Source organism: Apodemus sylvaticus, chromosome 2 (assembly GCF_947179515.1).
Source record: "Apodemus sylvaticus chromosome 2, mApoSyl1.1, whole genome shotgun sequence".
NCBI lineage: Eukaryota > Metazoa > Chordata > Mammalia > Rodentia > Muridae > Apodemus > Apodemus sylvaticus.
The window spans coordinates 161213259-161230714 of record NC_067473.1 but is presented as its reverse complement, the minus strand read 5'-3'; the positions used below and the strand labels follow the sequence as shown (position 1 = coordinate 161230714).

The 17456-nt window shown below is 47.2% G+C and overlaps 1 protein-coding gene across 1 annotated transcript in view; it reads right to left on the bottom strand.

Moving 5' to 3' along the window:
* Vwf (von Willebrand factor) overlaps window positions 1-17456 on the bottom strand; it is a 137571-nt gene that overhangs the window by 108714 nt on the left and 11401 nt on the right. Inside the window, 3 exon segments of the mRNA XM_052174915.1 lie at window positions 9409-9533; window positions 14026-14234; window positions 14482-14584. Coding sequence (XP_052030875.1) covers window positions 9409-9533; window positions 14026-14234; window positions 14482-14584 — 437 coding nt within the window.

Genomic DNA, 17456 nt, shown 5'->3' with positions numbered 1-17456 from the left:
CTTCAAAATATCTGGGCAGGCGGTATCCAAACTGAACGTGTATCTACCTTTTTTCCTCTTTGTTATTCTCACAATATCGGCTGACAATCATCTGCATATCATTTACTGTGAATTGGGAATAATAATCTGAAATTTTCTGAAGTATATGAGAGGAGCTAGCTTAGTGGATAAGGGCGCTTGCTGCACGAACCTGATGACCTGAGGGTGATTCCCTGAACCCGCATTAAGGTGGAAGAAGAGAACTGACTCCTCACGAGTCCTCAGACCTCCACGCGTGCACTGTGATACATAACCCACACGTAGACATCATATGGCCCACACATAGACATCACATGGCCCACACATAGCCATCACATGGCCCACACATAGACATCACATGGCCCACACATAGACATCACATGGCCCACACATAGACATCACATGGACCACACATAGACATCGCATGGCCCACACATAGACATCACGTGGCCTACACATAGACATCACGTGGCCCACACATAGACATCACATGGACCACACATAGACATCGCATGGCCCACACATAGACATCACGTGGCCTACACATAGACATCACATGGCCCACACATAGACATCACATGGCCCACACATAGACATCACATGAACCACACATAGACATCACATGAACCACACATAGACATTGCATGGACCACACATAGATATCACATGGCCCACACATAGACATCACGTGGCCCACACATAGATATCACATGGCCCACACATATATATCACATGGCCCACACATAGACATCACATGAACCACACATAGACATTGCATGGCCCACACATAGATATCACATGGCCCACACATAGATATCACATGGCCCACACATAGACATCACATGAACCACACATAGACATCACATGGCCCACACATAGACATCACATGGCCCACACATAGACATCACATGAACCACACATAGACATCACATGGCCCACACATAGATATTGCATGGCCCACACATAGACATCGCATGGCCCACACATAGATATCACATGGCCCACACATTGACATCATATGACCCACACATAGACATTGCATGACCTACACATAGACCTCACATTGACCACACATAGACATCACATGGCCCACACATAGACATCACATGGCCCACACAGACATCACATGACCCACACATAGATATCACATGGCCCACACATAGACATTCCATGGACCACACATAGACATCACATGGCCCATACATAGACATCACTCTTCTCTCTCTCACTGTGTGTGTGTATATGTGTGTTACACACAATAATAACTGCAACAACAGGAACTGGAAAAATGGCTCCACGGTCATGAACACTCACTGCACTTGCAGAAGACCTTAGATCAGTTCCCAACACCCACATGATAACTTACAACCACCTGTAATTCCAGTTCCAGAAGATCCAATGCCCCCTCTCTAGGCCTCTAAGACTATTGCACACACACACACACACACACACACACACACACAATTTAAAAATAAATAATATATACGATCATCTTTTTAAAGTAACACAGTAATAATTTCTAACTAAAATGAAGTAAACAAGAGGATATGGACAGGTCGTAACTATCCAGCATGCCATTTTATGTAAGAGACCTGGGCATTGAAGTTTAGACAACAGAACAGTAAATGTGGGGGTTCTAGAAGCATGGATGGGCAAGAACTCTCAACTTTCAGCTTCTACCTGGGCACGGCTATGGGTAAGAAGATTCCATGTTCTGCCCGTCTGCGGCCAGGCTGAACAGGCCCAGGAAGACAGGGGAAGGAAGATGGCCTGGACCTCTTCCCCTGCTGGCATGTGACTGTGGTGCCTGGTGTTTGAATGGCCTCTTGGGCCATGAGCGACAAGTTCCATCCTGAAGACAACAGAGAATGAGACAGAAGGACCCTGGACTCGAACAGTAAGGGGGATTCTGGCCTGGTCCTGAACATCCTGCCCTGAGCTGCCCTGACACTATACAAGCCCTGTTGCCACATGTCTTGCCACTGTTGGGTGGATCTACATAGGTAGCAATCCTACCCTCCGAAAGTTGCTACAAAACAAGATTAAATGAGCGCATGCAGAGACAGTTTACAAGTGCTCTCCACTGGTAGCACTCGCCTCCGGCTGTCTACAAAGGCTTCACTTTGGCTCTCTGCTAAACCATTCTGGCAGGGACACAAAATAAAGGTCAGCTAATTTGCACTTCCAGCATCTCCTGGCTCCAGTGCCCGGCACCAGCTTCTTCTGTCTTGTTTCATCTCCTGTCGGTGGTGCCAGAAGCTGGCAGAGAACTGCAGCCTGACTCCATCAATCCCCGACTTCACCCTCCTGCGCGGGAGTACAGACCCAGTTGTGACCCGTCCTAATCCCATTTTCAGTTCATCAGAGGAGGCCAGGCCTCTTCCCTGGGGATGTTAGGCCGCATCCAGGGGAAGAGAGAGAAAGCAGGAGTAGGAGTATCTCCCCAAGGGGGATGCCTGCCAGGCAGGAGAATAAGCAAGAGCCAGAGGTCTGTAGCTGTGCTATTGTCTCTCCTCAAACAGCTGACAAAGGAGAAGGGGGGAGGGGATGACGAACATTCCCAGGCCTGGAGTGAATAAAGAAAGGAGAGCAAAATGTATGAAGCGCAAGTTGTTTGCTGGGCCCTGATATTTCCAGCTCCAGAGTGGGCGTCGGGAGGCCCCCTAGGCCGCTCCCTGTGGAGATGTGGAGGCGCCTAGAGCCTGAGCTAGGCTAAAGCAATGAGTTCAAGATTTCACTCAGGGCAGAGGATAGTTCCCCAACTGGTCAGCCAGCAGGGATGGATGGGGTGAAAGAGATAACGGAGTCCATTTATAACTTCTGGCTGCCCTGGGGTTCTTTTCCACATTCCTAGCTTCTGACTCATAGTCAAGATTCAGATCTTCATCTTGACTCATACCAATCCCATCACACAGATGGGGTTTGTGGGGGTTCCTCTTTTTAAGCTAGCTAAATAGGATGCTCTTGATAAACAGGATGATTATATATAACCTAGCAGAGATGCCCATGTCCATGGAGACTTCCCTAGGCGCTTTCTCACTCTGCCCCGGCCGGCCTCTTGGGAACATAAGTAGTTCTCCAGAATCAGAGCAAGACTCTGGCAGCTACAAGAGTCAGGCACTGTCTGTGTAAGAAGCATAACTCTAACCTCAGAGGGGATTAAAAGAGTTTATTCTGAAGCCAAATATAAATGATCATGGCCCAGGAACACAGATTTGAATTACTTCAAATTCCATGTTCCAACACAGTTAACCATTTCATCACACATATTATAGAAACAGACCAAAGAAAGCCACACATTAAGGGGCTATTCAAAGTCATTGGTGGAAATGTCCCGTGGGTGGAGTAAAGCAAGGGGGGTAAATCAGGTTTCAGACTCGGCTGTAGCCTCTTAGTTGGTGGAACCTGGTGATCTGCTAAGTGAACACATTCCAAAAGGTTTTATCGGTCAATCACAAGGACACAATAGGTGGCACCAAATGACTGTTCAGAGAGCCAAAGATAGCCCAAGATAAAGTGCAGTCAGGCTCTGGACCTAAACCATCCCAAGCCCTCCATGATCACTGAAATCATAATCTCCCCACCAGCCTTGCAGAAGGGTCATGGGAGGTGTGGCTTCCCTCTAGAGACTTTTGTTCACAGTATTATTCCCTGGGGTGCAGTTCAGAACTAATCCAAGCTCTTGAATGAACGGCCCAGCCTGGACCAGTCTACATATCCTGCCCACAGTAAAACTATCACCAGCTCTGTCAGGAATCAAGTCACCTGAGCGGCCTGTCACAAACCACCCACCAAGCAATCTGTCACCTACTGACCTCCCCTGCCCCACGCACAGCTGTTCTCCTTCATAATGGGTTAAGTTCTCTTGTGAGACAGGTCATCAGATCTCTACCTTGTAAACCTTATCCAGTTTCAGCAGTGCCTGAGCCACACAAAACATCTCAGTGTGTTGGGTCCCACGCTGGCCCTCTCGGGGAAGAGGGCAAAGGAAAGGAACCACCTGAGAAACACTCAGCCTTCAGTAGCCTTGGAGAACTGATCCAGGACCTCTCACGTTGGAATCTCCCATTGGAACCCCTCCCCCATCTTCAATGTGCTTGAAACACTGACTAAATTACTTATACTACTAACTAAGGTATAAGTACAGGGAAATAGTTGTCACCATATATTGTTTAAGGAATGATAAGAAAAAACTCCATGTGTTCAGAACAGATACAACTTTCCTGCAATTGGTTGCATCCACATACATGGAGTCCTGGATACAGGATAACTGTATTTTGTCACAGACTCTGGGGTTTGTGGTCATAGGGAGAAATTGATGCTAGGACTTTATCCAGCCCTCCTAAGGATTTGCCCAAAAGGCAAAGTGCCAACCCAGCCAAAGGAGATCTTTGAAACCTCATAGCAACTGCTGAAGCTCTGTGGTAAGGCTAGACCACCACAGGCCATCACCACAACTGTCACTGTCACCCCGACCACTCCAGAGCTGCTCTTAAGTGGACAATGTAATGAATGAAAAGGAATGGGTTCTCCTATTTGAGTGTTCAGGAGAGGAGACCCCGTGGGAGGGGGGGACACTGAGAGGCAGAGCAGGAAAGGGACTCGTGTGAAGACATGAAGAGAGTGAGCCCAACGCTCCCTCCTGGTCCTCGATGGTCCTGCATAAGTCCTCATCACTTTTAGAAAGCTTTGTTTAAAATTTGTTTATTTTTATTTTATGCATATGAGTTTACCACCATTGCTTTCTTCAGACACACCAGAAGAGGGCACAAGACCCCATTACAGATGGTTGTGAGCCACCATGTGGTTGCTGGGAATTGAACTCAGGACCTCTGGAAGAGCAGTCCATGCTCTTAACCACTGAGCCATGACTCCAGCCCAAGTCCTCATTCCTTTCTTAGCCTTTTCGTGACTCAGGAAAGACTTGAGAAATAGCTCATGTTGTCAAGGGGAAATATATGTGGATGTTTGTGTTCAAACTCTAACAATAAGACATGGAGATGGGTACCCTGTCTGTAAAACCAACTTGTGGTGCTGCCATTTGGCCACTAACCTTCACTTGGATCCCTGAGTTTGCTGGATTCCAAATTCTTACAACTCTTTCTGAATTGGAACTAGAAAGATGGCTCAGTAGTTAAGAGCACTAGCTGCTCTTCCAAAGGACCCAGGTCTAATTTCCCCATTCTGCACCACATGATGGCTCACAACCATCTGTGACACAAGTTCTATCGGATCTGACAGCCCTGTTGGCCTCCTTAGGCACCAGGCATGCACGTGGCATGACAACATACACGCACGCATAACATCCATACATGTCAAATAAAAGTCAAAGAATAAATAAAGACTCAATGACTTTAGATCCCAGGCAGACAAATGAATGGCCTGTTCCGATTGCTAAGAGCCTATTGCAGACCAAACTCCTTGATGAAACTGCCCTCCCACGCACACCTGTCGGCTTCCCATCCGGCTCCATCTAGAAGGAGCAAGGAGTGACAGGTCCGCCCTTGCAAATAAACAATTGTGTAATCAGGACATGAAGAGCAAATTGTTCTGTCCCCAACAGGATGAATAGTTTGTGTGCTTCTCTGGGCTATTGAGGAGATGTGCTATGGTCACTGAAAGTCAACAAGAGTTTTGCAAATATTAGCCCATGAGACAGGTGATTTCCCGAGGACAAGAGAAGTCTCGGGTGAGCTGCACTCTGTCCCGAAGGAGAGAGAGAACATTCTACGGGATGAAAGATGGTGAAAGGCGAGACAAAAACAGTACTGAAAAAGAAAAATGTCATGTGCTCCCATAATAAACACCAAATTCAGAGGTGAAAGGAAAGTAAAAAGGGTAGAGCTGTCATAGAGTAGACTGAACTGCTGTGGAATAAGGGCTCACACACCAGCCCAGAGCAACCGGAACAGAGGACTCCTGGACTCCAGTGTGCAGGGACACGGATGGGCATACAGAGTTCTAACTTCAAAGGAACATAAAACAAAAGGAATGTGCTCTCTCAGGAAGCTGGGAAGCTGGCTAGCTGCTGTGCATGATGGCTAGAAAGACCTCAGCAAGGCTGTTCCAAGGCCTTGACTCTTAAAGTCAAGATGAGAACACATCCGGCCATCTGGCCGTTGTCTGCAGAGCACCTTCATGCTCGGGGTAGGGAGATAAATAGGTAACTTCAGGGATCTCATCCAACTCTTGAGTGTTTGTCAGCCTGGGATTCCTAACGTGGATGAAAATCCACTTCTCTGGATCAGAGGATGCTGCCGCCACTGGCTTATTCCCCTGATGTGACTCAAGCAAAAGTTAGCAACAACCACACTCGGACTTCCCAATAACGACTGGCCATCGTGAAGCCCAACTCTTAGGAATCACAGGGAGAGATCTCTCGATGCCAAACATGGAAGTGTCCTCATGGTCATGACAGCAGTGGCAAAGGCAGGAGCCAGTCTTGTCACACTGGGGGATGTGACCTGAGAATGGGGATAATGACTTTGGTGACTGGATCTGCCAGGCCAGGCCAGGCCAAAGCCACCAAGTGCAGTGTTGCAGGCACATAGTGGGCCTTGTCATCACCTGCAGATCTGTGTATGGTGTGACGTGCAGTGGTCATGTTCACTGTGGCAGGCTTCCATAGGTGACAGGAGACTGACATGGGAAAGGGGCGTCTTTTTCATAGCTACCATGGCTAACAGCAACCCTAAAGGGCCTTGGGCTTCAAATTACAGGCAGGACACAGGACCAAGACTACCATTCCCTTGGGAAGTTCAGCCCCGCTCCTCCCCTTCCCCACGCTCCCCAGACTTAATTTTACAAAAAGAGAAAGGCTAACTAAGGATCTTTCTTTAAAACTATGAGCCAATAAGCATCACTTAATCTGAGCATTTATGGCTTAGGCTCCAGACTCCGTTGGAAAAAAAAAAAAAGAACTGCAAATGATGCGATCCAACAAACCATTATCAGTCCCAGCAGAGAGAGGCTCTGGATCTGTTGGTACAACAGGCAAACGTTTCTCCCCAAGGAATAAGAATTATGACCAGGCTCTCTGAAAGAGCTACAAAAATCAGGAGAAAAGAGAGGTGACTGATTCTGACACCTAACCAAAGCAGTAGCAGGCCAGCGCAGCCTCCCCCAGAAAGCTCAACCTAAGGCCATCCGCCCGTAAAAGACTCCCAGTTAGCAGACCCAATTTCTAAGCCCGGGGGGCCCAGCGGGAGCAAAACCTTAGTACAGGCCACATTAATCACCTCCCAGGAGATGAGTCACTGCGCATCCAGCCAATGAGGGATCCCCGGCTGTGAGCAAGCACGATCTGATTGGCTAAGGGCAGAATACAGTTCTCTAGGTAAACAAACTGAAACTAAGAACTTAGAGTGCTGGGCTTGAAGGAGCTCGTGCCTCCGGGGTGAGGTTTGGAGTTTCAGTCCTGACACACTCAGGTTCTTAAGCTGTTCCCAGGATACTGGTTAATGCACCCAGGGGACAAACTGAGTAGGGCTATGCACTCGGAGCCTTGAAATGTGTCCCCCGCAGACTTGCTGCTTCTGCTCTGCGCTTTGTCTTCCTTGAACAAAGCACCAAGTCTTTCCCTCCTCTACTCAAGCTCAGTATCAGGTTCTCTCCAGGAAAAGTCTGTCTGCGCCTCCCACTAACGCCGCACAAAAGGGATTGTTCCTTGATACTCTGGGGGCGGGGAGCATCTGTCAAGCCCTTGCTGTTTGCAGCGGGTGTTTGCAAAGTCAAACAAAACAAAATATGCTCTGCGGGACCTGTTGCTCTCAGCCTTGCCTTGAAGGGAGGGAGAGGTAATGCCACCAACCAACAACAGAACTCTGATCTAGAAACCCAAAGGGGGAAATGAGAAGAGGTGCGCACGCGCACGCGTACCTTGGATGAATTTCTTTTGAAATCTGTCTGTTAGCCAAGAATCCCTGGGGGAAGTGCTTGCATCCTCTCACTTGTCTATTTGGATGTGTCGATGTGCTGGACATCTCGGTTTTTTTTCCAAGCCCACAGGTGGATGCAATGGGGACAGTTCCTCATCTGAGGTTCCTTTTTTCTAGGTAACTCTGGTTTGTGTCAAGTTGAGAAAAACTGACCAGCACGCCCAACTACAGGGGGGAGAATCTCAACGGTTCAGCCCTAAGAGGACGACCGTCACATATCTCAAGCCAGGGGAAAGAGGAAATCCCCCCTTCTGCACAAGGCACACTCCTCTCGCGCTCAGGCTGGAGTTTAGTCTGCCTTATTAGCAACCAAGGCCACATGCCAGGCAGCTACCCAGCAGGCCTAGCGCCACAGAATCACTGGAAGTAAGCACGAGGGCAAAAGAATGGCTTTGGGGATGTGCTTGTTTACAAGTTGGAAGCTGTAGCTTAAGAGTTGAGGCCACTACATTTAGCATCCGCACAGGATATTCTCCTGAGTCAGACATGCTCCTGGATTCAGGGGTTCAAGGTGTTTTGTGAAAATAACAAAGATTCATTAGATGAGTAATCGGCTATTATTGGAGCTTTCTCATGCTAAGCTGCCGTGTTCGTGTCTATTGTTGTTATTTCTGATACAGGAGAAGTGGATTTGTCTACTTACGTGCAGATTTGGGTGACTTAGGCTACTAGGGAAGAATTGTGGGTTATTGTTGGGGAGATCATTATACTTCCTAGCTAACACCACCTAAAGAATACATTCCATACACATTGAATATTTTTGAAATCTGTTAACTATAACAACCACATACACAATAAAGAATTTAAGAACTAAAAGGAACCTTTAGAATCTTGTGATATCTAGCTCCTGAAGAGGGAAGGGTCTGCAGATAGAGTGATGTGGACAACCCTTTTCAGGCAGAGGGATGCTGGCCACCCTTCCACAGGTAGAGGGATGTGGGTGATCCTTTTGTAACTAGGGTGATGGAGTAGGTATCCCTTTTGTAAGTAGGATGAGACGGACAGCCTTTCTTTTGCTCATAGGCAATATCAGACAGGAGTACCTGTCCTATATACAATATAAATACTACATAAGGCAGTAGTACCTGTACCAGATAACAGATACCAGAACTATCACCCTGGAATGCCCAGCCTCCAGGACTGTAATTATTTCCATTGTCCAGCACCATGTATTTTACTATTTATTGCCTCAGAAATCGGGGGAGACACTGGCTATACCTACCCAGTTTTAAAGAAAATACAAGGCCGAAGGAAAATATCAGAATTAGACAAAATTCTAGCCGAAATAAGTTTTCAATCTAAAAAGATTCATGAGCACCTCATATTGAACAGCCAGAGAGACCCATTCCTCACCCAGTCCCTGAAGGGGGAAAGAAACCACAGTACCGAGTCCCTTGCCTTAATTCTAGGAGTCACAGAACATCCAGACCACATCAGGCCAGACTGTACCCACCTGCTGCATGTCCCCAGAGGAGTGGCTGCAGTTACTGCTGGGAGGAGATGCCCGTTTACACCGCTGCTCCTCACCACTCAGAGCCCAAGAGTTGGCAAAGTCGTAGGGGTCTGAGGTCAAGGTCCCTGCGGAGAAAAGTTTCCAAGAGAGGATGTTTCAGTTCAGCCTGTACCAAGACTTCTGTGTGAAAGCTACTGGCCAGTTATGACCCGAATCAAACTCCTTCTAGATTAGTACTCAGGCATTTGGACCACAGGCATTTCATACAGTGCTCAACATGACACCACGGTGCACGGGCAGTGGAGCTCAGCAAGCGAATTGACTATCCATGGATGGAGGGATAGATGCAATGAACGAGGTGACACGAAAGATGGTGAGGATGTCACCAAAGAAGATTTTTTGTGCCACGGAGATCATATCCGCAACTAGTCAAAACGCAGAGACCAGCTGGCCATGGGGCACTGTGGTGGTTTGAATGCTTGGTCCATAGGGAGTGGCACTATTAGGAGGTGTGGCCTTTTGGGGTGGGTGTGGCCTTGTTGGAGGAAGTGTGTCACTGAGGGGGTGGGCTTTAAAGTCTCCTATGGTCAAGCTATGCCTATCATGACACACAGTATCCTACTGCCTGTGGATCACGATGTAAAATTCTCAGCATCTTCTCCAGCACCATGTCTGCCTGCAGGCCACCATGCCCCGCCATGATGATAATGAACTGAACCTCTGAAACTGTAAGCCAGCCCCAGTTAAATGGTTTCCTTTGTAAGAGTTATCACCATGGTCATGGTCTCTTCACAGCAATAGAGATGCTGACTAAGACAGGTACCCAACCCCAACATACACATCTAGCTTCACAGAAAAGGAAGTAGAAAGATTGTAAGAGACAGGACCGGGAAGATTGTTGTGAGATGGTGTCTTCTGGATCTGACAGAGAAGCTACACCCATGAAATTTCAAACAAATCGGATTGCCTGAACAAAACCAGCACAACAGCAACACCAGTGGCATGCCGACGTGGATGGGAGGAGACCTGTCCATGTCCCACCTTTAGATGAAGAGATGGGCAATTTATGACTGAAGAGAGAGGGAGACTCAATCTTGTCTAAGAATGAGCCCACCATAGGCTGTTCAATCCTGAGTGGTCAACCCTACACAAATACACACATGAGCAACACTAAATGGACTCAGCAAGGGTAGGGGGGTTTCATGTGTGTGCGTGTGTACACATATACATGTGCATGTGCATGCATGGTGTGCGTGTATGTGTACATGTTTGTGCACATGTGTGCATGTAACAGTATAGAAGAGGTCATAGGAGAGATTGAGTAGGGGGACACACAAAAGGAGTTGGAGGGGGAGAGGAAGTAGAAATAATGTATAGTTCTCGCATATGAAATTCTCTAAAACAATGGTTGAGTGAATTTTAGACTTAAAAAGGAAGATAATGCCAGTGATGTCATTCACCCCACTTCTCCATGCCTTGGCACGCCCTTCCCCTTCTGTATGGACCATTTTCCTCCTCCTTCATCATCGTCGACGTCATGGTTTTAATATAAGATGCCCCACTCACACTCTTGTGTGATCAAGGCTTGGTCCTCAACAAGTGGTACTATTTAGAGAGGTTCTGGAAACTTTAGGAGACAGAAGCTTAGCCTAGTTAGAGAAGTAGGTTACTTAGAGTGTGTCCTTGCCCCGACTCATTCCTGTGTTCCCTTTCCCTGCTTTTTGTCTGCTGCATAATGGCCAGCCTCTTCCACCACATGTCCCTGTCTGCCTTGGCACAAAGCCCTGAGCTCTGGAACTGAGGACTATGGGCTGAAGTCTCGGAAACTGTGAGCTCAGAATAAGTCCCTTCTTCTCTGACTTGTTGGTGCAGATATTTTGTCATAGAGACAAGCACAGCAACCAACTCATTCTTACCATGCAACTCTCTCCACTTAGACCTGGGCACAAGGCCCAAGAACAACCAACCTTTCTGAGCTAGAACAGAAACCTTCGTTCTGAGAACAACCAACCGCTCTTTCCTTCCCCAATCCCAGCCTGGCAGGGTGTGCCCTTCTCAGTGCTTAGCACCCCAGGCAACTCTCCAGAAAAAAAAAAAATCTTATCTTTCTTTGGGTTCCTTTTCAGCCCTGACCTTCTGTGACTTTTGAGCTAGTTAGTATTCAACTGTGGGCTCCTTTGTTACCAGAACAAGTTTGTGCCTTAGTGCCGCCTTCAGCGACAGTGGATTCTGTATGCTCAGAACATTAGTGTGGAATGAAGGTAAGGATGTAGCATGAGTCTTATGACCCTCCTTCCAATCCCCATCCCACCCCTGCCCCAGCCACCGCCTCTTCCAGGTTCTCATTCTCAATGTCCAGGTGCTTTGTGCCTGTATCATGTTCTCGCTAAAATTGGCTACCACAAGGGGCTTAAAGACCTACACAGCCTGGAACAAAGGCTCTTCCTGATAGCCTTGCTGAATATTTGTTATGGTAGTAGTTTCTATCTGTTATTTTTGTACTATTGAGGTGAACAATCTCTTACAGAACCAGACCTAAAAAGGCGATTTAAGGTAAAGGGGTACAGGCGGGAATAAAATAAACGTCCTTGTATGGAAAGAGAAGGGAGGCCTTTATAATTATTTGGTTTGATGAGCGGAAAGGAAAGTCCTCCTTCAATGATGTACTCATTTTTAAAATACTCTATACACATTATACCATGATATACCAATTAAATGATTCAGCTATAGGTCTTGGGAGGAGGCACTTCTCTGGGATTACCTGGAGGGGCCCTGTGTATATGTATCCCTATCAGACAAGCAGAGGGAAATCAGACTCATAAAGGAGAGATCGAAATGACAACTTCAAGGGATGAAGCAGCAACTGGAGACCCAAGGAACAAATCCTCTCCTTGGAGAAGAAGCACTGACCTGCCGAGGCCTTGATTAGGGCTCTGGTCTCCAGAACTGTGAAGGAATAGGCTTCTGTTGCTGGAAGCCATCTGGTTTGTAGTAACTTGTTGGAAGCTAAAGGAAACTAACAGACCAGGGGAACCCAGTGGAGAGAACTGAAATATGCATGGTATCCACTGTGTATTGGATGTGAGATAGATGTTCTTTGGTACCCAATCGCATTGAGGTAGAGAAGCAATTAGAAGGGACTAGGGAAGTTCCTTCAACCAGCCAGTGAGGTCGGGACTGTTCCCCTCATCCTGGGTGTCAAATTCTTTATTTATACAGGAAAAATTGGACTAAGTAGTCTCAAAGATCTTCTCCAGCCCTGATTTTGTATAGTGTGATACTTTATGGCTAAATCTGAACTGAAGCAAAAGAGGGTCCAGTAGATGAAATTACCAATATTATTACTTAATGGGGGGGGGGCCCGAATCTCAGAGATCAAGAAACAAAACAAGTTGAGATTCTCTCAGAAGTCAGAAAACAAAATGGTCTGTTTGGGGACAAATAGTGTTGAGTCTGAACTGAGAACTGAACTAAATAAATCACTTTCTGGGGATGGTTCCAAAAATAGCGCCAGGGACTGAACTTTTGCCAACAAATATTTTGTTTTCTATAGTGTGAGTCATATATAAATATATGTGTGAATATATATACATATTATATATACATATTACATATATATTATAATATATATTACATATATATGCATATACATGCATATTACACTGGTGAAACATTCTATTGAAGCCACAAATAACTTCAAAAAGAGCAGACAGACTTCTGAGATAGAGAAAGAGAAGTGAGAGGGGGAGACAGGAAGAACAACAAAGACAAACGGGAAGACAGAGAAACAGCTGACTGCCCAGCATTAGGCTGAGGGCAGCCATCTTGAACTTGTGTGATGGGGGAGGTGGAGCTAAATCCCAGTTGGGAAGGTGTGGTCCTCTGAGAAAGCTGACAGGAAAAGCAACCTACTCTGAAAAATAGAAAAATAGAAGTTTGTTTCCTTCGCCTGGGCTCAGGATAAGAGGGGAAAATATCTCTCCTGAAAACATGAGGTAAGGAGAAAGCTTTGAGATAAGCTTTGAGGTAAGGATGAAGGTTTGAGATTCAGATTTATGTTTCCTTTAAGAATAGTATTCAGGCCAGGCGGTGGTGGTGCACACCTTTAATCCTAGCACTTGGGAGCCAGAGGCAGGCAGATTTCTGAGTTCAAGGCTAACCTGGTCTACAGAGTGAGTTCCAGGATAGCCAGGGCTACACAGAGAAACCCTGTTTCGAAAAAAAACCAAACCAAACAAACAACCAAAAAAAAAAAAAAAAAAAAAAAAAAAGAATAGTATTCATCTGGGTGTGGTGACGCATGCTCTTAATGCCAGCACTCAGGAGACAGACAGGTGGATCTCTGAATTTGAGGCCAGCCTAGTCAACAGAGCAAGTTCCAGGACAGCCAGGGCTACACAAAGAAACCCTGTCTTGAAAAATGTTTTTTTAAAAAAAAAGAGAAAGAGAGAAAGAATCAATAATTCAATGCAGAGTGCAAATTTATCATAAAACCCTTCTAAAGATGAGCTGACAATCCAAAACTATGAAACACAGAATCTATAGACTGTGAACAGAGGTCAGCAGACATTAAATTAGCGGGTTGAAAGCTCCAGATACTCTGAACAGATAGCTTACCCTCCTGCGTCCTAAAGTCGTCTTCAGCGAAGATGTTGAAGTCACCACACAGCCCACAGGTCTTGTTGAAGTGTCTGTCTGACATCAGGACTTGGAAGTTGCCGTTACCGTCAATTCTGGCTGCAAAGCCAAGGGCCTCACTGGAAAGTTTGTAGTACCCAGCCTCACGCTCTAGGTAGAGTCCTTTGGAGGCATAGGGCATGGAGATGCTGGAGGGCAAAGAGCAAACTCATTGAGCTCCAGTGCATTTTTTAGTATCTCCCCAACCTCCCTACCCAAGCCCATGTTACAGGCCTCAGACAGGGAAGCCCAGTGAACAAGGTTCTGGACCAGCGCTGCAGAGACCTGGCTGGCCCTTTGGGCCCTGGTTTCTCCATTTAAATTCTGATGGAGTGAAAAATGTGAGAGAAAGGCTCCAGGGCCCTTTGCAATGGGACACCTGAGCTTCTGACTTACCTTTGATCCCCCTGCATTACGGTGCCATTGGCAAACAAATGGATGTCAAAAAACTCCCCAAGATACACAGACAGGCCCACTCTCTTGCCATCTTGGAAGTTCCCTGAAAAGAAAAACAAAAAAGTTCCATACAAAATTAATAAATTTGTTACTATGTATCTGTCATCTCTGTAGAAGACTTCTCTTGAACTGCCCAACAGAAAAGCAACAAAGATTCCTGAAACTCCACGGCACGGCCCTCAGCGGGCTCCCATAGACATGGCCATGTCCTTCTGGCAGTTTACCATCTTGGTGTAAAAATGAGACTCACATTGTATAAGCATAAATAGAAGGAGAGCGAGCTGTAGGGACCCAGCTCTACCACACACAGTGTTTCCATCATAGGAGAACCCAAGCCAGAATCTACGTGACGTTTGTTTAAAATGGAGACTTGAGTCCCACTGTTTAACTGCACGTGGTTTCCTGTGATAAATTGAAAGTGTGTAGGGGAACTGTAAACGGGAATCAATAAATCACTGATATCTCCATGAGTGACATTTGTATGGCCAAACACGGCACAAACACCCCGTAAAATGCTCTCCGCCGATGCCCTGGCTGTGAGAGGCAAACACGAACATTGTTCACACTGCTCTGAAAGCTTAGCAATCCAAAATGAGTCTGTAAGAAACACAAAGTCTGCGCTGTCGGTGTGCAGAGATAACAGGCTGTGCGGGAGATGAAGGAAACGGAGGGAGTCAGTGGGCCTGAGTCTGGAGCCCCGGGCATGGAGAAACTGGAGACTGTAAGAAGAGAGGCCAGTGGAGACTGCCCGACTGCGGGTCCTAAGGAACCAGAGGGAACAGGGCAAGGGAGTCAGGTGGGAGACTAGCCTTGGGACTGAGTAAATAGGTCTTCAACCAGCCAGGATAAAAGAGAGGTGAAAACTCATTAAACGAAACACGAAGGGCCACTGAGTTTCTACACTAAGCTCAAAAGACCTAACCAAAATGTTACCAAGCGGGAAACTGGGATATGCATCCGACCTTCTGAGAAAACAGGAGAGGGCTATGGAGCCGGTTCCTCAGGTACTGCTTTGCTGCCACGCAGCACAACCTGAGATTGGTCTCCAGGACCCACGTGGCGGAAGAAAAAAATAAGCGACTCCCACAAATCCTCCTCTTACCTCCACACGTGCATGCGGCACACACATGCACCCGTGAGTGAGTAAATGGACAAAGAAATGAATGAGGCAGGAGACTGACACACAGAGAGGGAAGGAAGAAAGAAAATATCCCTGAATAGCCAGTAGCTGCTTTAATGTCCACAGGAAACCAACTGACTGCGGGTCATCGCCGAGTTCCGAGTCTTGAACGCTCTCAATCTGGGGTCCCACCCTCCTCCACTCCGCGCATTCGGTTTTACAGAATGATCCTAGAATAGCAAATAACACCAGCCCCGACCTCCTAACTGTCCTCATTCAGCCCTGCCCCACAGGTCTGGCCTGCTCTGCACAGGAGGCAGAGGCGGGTGAATTTCTGAGTTCAAGGCCAGCCTGGTCTACAGGGTGAGTTCCAGGACAGCCAGGGCTACACAGAGAAACCCTGTCTCGAAAACCAAAACCAAACCAATACAAGACAAAAAAACATACTTTTTAAAGATTTTTTTTAATTACATGTATGTGTTCGAGGTTTGGGGGTGGAGATACGAGTGAGTTCTTTGCAAGCACAGGATGGGCTCTTACCTGCTGAGCCACCTCTTCAGCCTGAGACTAGTTCTAGAGAGTCTCAGGCAGCAGGACTATAGGTGACAGACCGATACAACAAAGAGTCACGGTAGAGTTTCAGTGTAAGAGCATGGATATCCTATTACTTCAGCATTTCTACATGCTGGAAAATGACCATGAGAAAGTGACTTTTAAAAGACAAACAGCATCAGGCTCCAGTGTGCAAACCCTCTCAAGGATTGTTCTGTCCCTAGGCATTTACTGTGGGTCCAAAGCCAAAACCCATCTTAGGCTTGCCTGAGGCCCGGGCTTCAAACACTGCGCACCAGCAGGGCCTGCTCGGAGGCAGAGCGAGGACCTCTTCAGCGCCTTCCCTCTAGATGTCCTCGACCCTTATGATCCCCAGATTGTCTCCTCCTCAGTCTGTTCTTCCCTTGCATCCCCAACATTACAGTGAAGGCGGACAAACACGGTTTGTCTCTGTTTCCTGGGAAACCTCACCAGGTGCCAAAGGCACCTTTCCCCTGGGAACATGGAAGGATTCCCTGACGGCCTGCCCTTCTTAAAGGCTCTCCCTCCGATGGAGACTCAGAAAAGGTAGCTGGGAACGCAAGAGCCAGGGAAACTGTGGCTAGGAGTAGGGCTATGGGATACATAGGCAGCACCTGGGCAGCTAGGGAGGTGCCATCGCCACACAGATCTGGACCAACAAGTGTATGTCTTTCAGAGACGCCATAGAAAGGTCACTGCCACCGTCTATGAGGCCAGGCTAGCCCAGAATGCAGCAGCAGAAGAAGAAGAACCCCCCAAAGCCATGTTGGGGAGCATGAGAGCTCTTACCCTTTTCAAGAGAAGAATGAAGAATGAGGGAGCACTCCTTGAGGAGGACTGAGGGAGCACTACTTGAGAAGGACTGAGGGAGCACTCCTTGAGGAGGACTGAGGGAGCACTACTTGAGAAGGACTGAGGGAGCACTACTTGAGGAGGACTGAAGGAGCACTCCTTGAGGAGGACTGAGGGAGCACTACTTGAGAAGGACTGAGAGAACACTCCTTGAGGAGGACTGAGGGAGTACTACTTGAGAAGGAGGAAGAGAAGGAAAAGGAAAAGGAGGAGAAGGAAGTGAGGTTAGCTCGATAGACAAAGAAACCTGAGCAAAATGGAAACAAAGTCAAGATAAAGTGAGGTGTGTGATCCTGAAACTGAGAGAGGCTCAGCAGGAAGATCACAGGTTCTAGACTAGCCTGAGCTATGTTGCATACCTCTGTCTAAA